At 48.3% G+C, this 4,923-nt stretch overlaps 2 protein-coding genes across 2 annotated transcripts; both read right to left on the bottom strand.

Annotated features, from left to right (window-relative positions):
• Positions 1-870: 870 nt before the first annotated feature.
• Positions 871-2,650, bottom strand: FTJAE_14277 (uncharacterized protein; the record flags this gene model as incomplete). Its single annotated transcript, XM_037347489.1, has 3 exons — positions 871-1,580; positions 2,191-2,411; positions 2,466-2,650. 3 exons carry the CDS (start codon positions 2,648-2,650, stop codon positions 871-873), a joined length of 1,116 nt encoding a protein of 371 aa, XP_037198721.1.
• Positions 2,651-3,814: 1,164 nt separating this feature from the next.
• Positions 3,815-4,843, bottom strand: FTJAE_14276 (quinone oxidoreductase PIG3; the record flags this gene model as incomplete). The annotated part of the gene is made up of 1 exon (XM_037347488.1): positions 3,815-4,843. One exon carries the CDS (start codon positions 4,841-4,843, stop codon positions 3,815-3,817), a length of 1,029 nt encoding a protein of 342 aa, XP_037198720.1.
• Positions 4,844-4,923: the final 80 nt, after the last annotated feature.

Genomic DNA, 4,923 nt, shown 5'->3' with positions numbered 1-4,923 from the left:
AGCTGTACAGTCGATCCGGCAACTATTTCATGTTTAGCTAAGGTTGGATAGAGGTAAAAGAATTTGGTAGTGGATAGTAGAGGAGTGCTGAATGGGCAAGAATTGGTTGCAAAGAGTAAAGGTAGAAGTGGTAGTGTAATGTGATGGTGAAGAAGAATAATGGGAGGGAATTGGAGGGCCTTTTATGTTTGATCTGTATCGCTCTGCGCTAAGTCGGAAAGGAATGCACCCGACTTTGTGGCTTCGACCCCTCTTCCAGCGATCATTATGGCGTCCACGACCACCGACTTCATTGGTCTTCACCGGCTCGCACGGAACGTTCTCGCCCCCTCTGAGTGACCACATGAGCACTTTGTATCAATCTCCGGCGTCGATAGCAGGCGCAAGGGCGTGAAAATCTCGCAAACGTGCATAATCATGATATCACTAAGTGTCCGTGAGCCGGCATCTGATCCATCACCATCGACGCGATACGCAACCTCCAGCATAACCTCCTCTTGATTTCATGCCAGAACATGACTCTGGAATCTCAACATCACGATGGCATTGCCTTAAGGGTGCCGTGAAGCATTGGTGATGAGGGCATTGCAAGTGTATTGAGGTTATAACTAGGATGACAGCCAAAAGCGTAACTCTACGATTCTGCCACTGCTTCATCTGCAGGATACACCCTTCATCTGGGTTCTATAATGGCTTGAAGCTCTTCATCTGAGCTACAAAGCCATGCGATCTTATTGAAGGCAGAAGAGTAAACCGGCGATGCTAGCCGTACGAACAACGACGATGCTGACAACCGGAATAGCTTCATATAACATCTACCAGACAGTTTACCGTGCTTCTCCTCTTCAAGACACAGACAGATCTTCATAACTAGGAGAAATACCGATCCAGCTTCGTTTGTTTGGGACCGGTGTCTGGTGCTTCTCTTGCAACCCCCTTGCCTTTCCATCTTGAACCAGTCTTGGACTTCCGCTTTGACCGAGCCTTCGGCTTCCGCCCGGGGAGGTATTCATCATCAGATCCAGCCCCCTCCTCCTCCTCCCCCTCAGACTCGGGCCCGATCTCATTCTCAAGCAGCTCTTGGTCGGTAGGAGAAGCAGTAGAGACAGGCGCACATGTGACGAGACCCTGCGCTTCACTGGCCGTCCCAACTACCTCAGCAGAACTAATCAGACCTTCACTTGATTGCTGATTTGTAGCTTGAGACGCATCCCGCTCCAGCTGGTCTGCTATCTCATCGTCATCTGTAATAAGTGGTCGTGGGGCAATCTGAAGCGATCCCTGGGACGTCCCCGCTGCGAGGCTGCTATCATGTTCAGGCACCTGATCGGATGAACCGCGGCTGGGGGTGGCGGGAGATTCCAACAACCCCGAAGTGTTGGGGCTAGAATCAACTGTGGAAGACGATGACCCAGAGCTACAGCTAGTAGATGTAGACGCTGTTGAAGACCCAGGTGTAGAGGAAGGCCTTGAACCACGGGGAGACCTTCTGAGTGGAGGTGTGCTAGGGTTCACGTGCAAAGGCAAGGAGCTCCCGCCCTGGGTAAGGGAAGGCCCATCAGGGATAACTGTACCAGTGACTGCAAGAGAACCTGAGCTTGGACTGGATAGGGAGAGTGCCGCCAAAGCCGATTCTTCCGAATCTCTCGAGTATCGAGGTCGCGATCAAGGATCAACAACATCCGATCCATCTCCAGAGGGGGGAACTGCACATCTTTAATAGTATCGAAAGGGAAGCCATGGATTTCACACTTGATAAGGGTGGTCTCTGGGCTCAACATCTGACTGGAACCACTGTTTATCTTCACCTTGAGGACGACGTTGCTAGATTCCGTCTAGAGTTTCTTTTTTTCTTGGTCCAAGTGCTTGCCATCGACTGCGGTTGAAGATTATATCCCCACTTAAGAGCGACCTCATTCCTGAACCGGACAGTCTTAATATCTGGAGTCTTCAAGAATTTGTAGGAAATAGGAGGAGGGTAAAGCCTATCTCTAGACAAGAGATCTTCTATAGATATTTGTTAGGGATTCTGCTCGACATGGGCTGGCGGAGAAGTTTGTTGTGAGCCAGATCTATGATGAGTGGCTTTGGAAATCCTGAAATCATATGCCTTTATTCTGAGCAGTACATGTAAGTTAAAACGGCACTATTTTCTTGACAGTTCTTATTCTTTTCGCCACATCCACAGACCTGATCTTGCGTTTTGTCCTCGCTTCACCACCTTTCCCTCTTGCAACTCCTGCTCCGCCTTTTCCAACTTCTTCTTCCATCTCAGTTCCTCTTCTTCATGCCTCGAGTCCTCCAAATGGCATCCCTTTCCAGCTTCCTTTCTCAATCGCAGCTTTTCCACGAAATCCTCAAAGCCGCATGTAAGTTCAGTCACATCCAATTTGCACTCCATCATGGTGAGCCTTAGCTGATAGTAGTCTGCATACTGAACATGGCTTCTAAGTTCTGTGACATACTGATCCGCTGACTTAGAAAGAACTTCAAGCTCTTGTTCAATTCGCTCGTTCCTCTCCGTTGTATCTTTCAAGCGCTCTATTGCATCTTGCAATTCCTTCTCGGCACTGTCTACCTTCGACAATGCCCCTATGAATGAAGGCTCTTCGGAGCCTTTAGCTTCAACAGTCTTAACATGTTGCTTCATCTCGCCACAATTCTGCTGGCAGAGAACAATGGATGTTGGGTGTTGAGTGTTTGAACTCGTTCAGTTGTTCATGAAGTATAAAAAGGAGAAAACAGAGGAAACTTCAATCACTGTCCAGCTATTACTCCCGTACTTATTCGCTACTCTTCTTGCAGTGAACAGGGTTTGGGAGTCGTTCGTAATACTGCACAGAAAGTGTGTTCAGTTCAACAAACAGTGATTGCCGCATGAACATCTCAAAGGGTTCAAAGTGGCGACTCTCGTCGCTAGTCGTTCTTGCAATTGAAGCTTCCATCAATTGACCAACACACCAATACAAAGCCTGCCATAGTCCCGTGAAATTCTCAGGAACAGTCATCCGGAGATTCAATTGCAGGAGAAGCTAGCTTACGGGGTAAAGTTAGCGCTGAGGCAATTCGGGTACAAGGGACAACACTACTAAAGGCCCTGTGGATACCGGGTACCTACAGGTCTTTAAATGAACTTGAATCAGTCTTGCCTGCCCCTTTATATAATAATCTTTATGTGAAACATAGATTATAGACTCTCGGTGAGATAGATGCTCGAATACACTACAAGTAGAAGCAGAAGTCTTCGTGTTCTAAATGGGTGAAACATCATGCTGGTCCACTTTATCTTGTTCATTCAATGTCCCCATTCCCCCTGGCTGACCCCTCGCTCCACATGGACACCATCTATGACTACTGCTTTAGGATATGCCTTGCGAAATCATGTAATTGGATTTGTTGGCTTAAATTTCTATACTCTATTGACTCCACTTTTCCATTTCTCTGTATATATGTAACCTCTAAGTGCTGCACGCCCAGCCCCTTATGTTTGTCCGCCTTAATCTTGTTTTCTTCGGGGCAATATATTAAAAGTGCAAGTATTCAGATACGCTTGTCCTCCTTTGACCAGGTCGCTTGACAAATTCTATTCTTTGTTGAGATTCAGGGCCATGTGCCAAGTGGACGAGAAAAGGTGAATATCCAGCCTCTAAAACTTAAATGTCGTTGTTTTATCTTCTGAAGTATCTCAGATCTTTGCTATCTGCAACAGAAATTGATTTCCTTCAAAGAAACGCATAAAAATACTGTATACCTTTGGCCCATTACCCTCCATAAGTGAGACTACTGCGGCTATAGACATCTCCTTTCCTTGAGACTAATCAACAGTAACAACCATTTTCCCATCTGGTTCTCCATTCTCCATAGCCCGATGAGCAGCATGTATGTCCTCAAAGCCAAACACCCTCCAAGGCTTCGCATCGATCTTCCCCTCCGCCACCTTGAGCATGATACTCCTTAACGGGACGTCAGACAGTGGGAACTCTTCTGTGCCAAAAACAAAACTCCCAAAAAAGCTCAGGTGAACTCCGCTTGCCATTTGTAGCAGCGGATTGAAACCCCGCGACTGATCAGGCCCGGCCGGTCCCTTGATGGGATCTAGACCTCCGAGCCATCCTGCCAGACAGACGTGGCCATCGCGACGGACTAGTTGTAGTGAGTCGACAATTGTGCTATTACCCACTAGGTCCAATGCAGAATCGAACTTTTTGAAGTCGTGGATCCCAAGGAGGCATTTACTCAAGTCGGCCGTTTCGAGGACTGTGTCGGCAACCCCGAGGTCGCGCAATGCAGCAAACTTAGCCTCGCTACGACTTGTCGCAGTGACAATAGCACCTGAATCAATAGCAAGGCTGATGGCCGCTCTTCCAAGAGACGAAGTCGCACCTCTAATGAGAATCCTCTGTCCGCGCTGGAGATCCAGGTTCCGAAACAGACATGTCCAAGCCGTGGCATAACTTTCAGGCAGCGCAGCCACGTCTGCCCAAGACAGCGGCAGTCGTTCTCCAGGATTGCCCAAAGCTACCATGTTGCTTGTATTTGCGACAGTGTACTCTGCGTAACTCCCGGGTATGGTCCGACCCAGGCCGCCCATGAGCGCTGCAACTGGTGTCCCTGGAGGGAATTCTCCTCCTGGACATTCTTCAATGCTCCCGACGCATTCTATACCACTAATGGGGACTGACTCGGCCCATTCCCCGCGACGCATGTGCATTTCTGCGTGGTTGATGCCAAAGGCTTTGATGCGAATGAGGGCTGTACCGGGGACTGTTGCTGATGGTTTGGGGATGTCTTTGATGACGAGGTTGTCAACGGGACCAAACTCGGAGATCAATATAGCTCGCATATTGAAAGACATTGTTGAGATAGATGGTGGCTTGTTTTTTATGATTCTGATAGTACTGCTCGGTTGCTGCGCTGCGATGT

The sequence above is a fragment of the Fusarium tjaetaba genome, assembly GCF_013396195.1.
Source record: "Fusarium tjaetaba strain NRRL 66243 chromosome Unknown NRRL66243_c0000698, whole genome shotgun sequence".
NCBI lineage: Eukaryota > Fungi > Ascomycota > Sordariomycetes > Hypocreales > Nectriaceae > Fusarium > Fusarium tjaetaba.
Note: the sequence above shows the minus strand (reverse complement) of the source record. Positions and strands in the feature narration are given on the sequence as shown.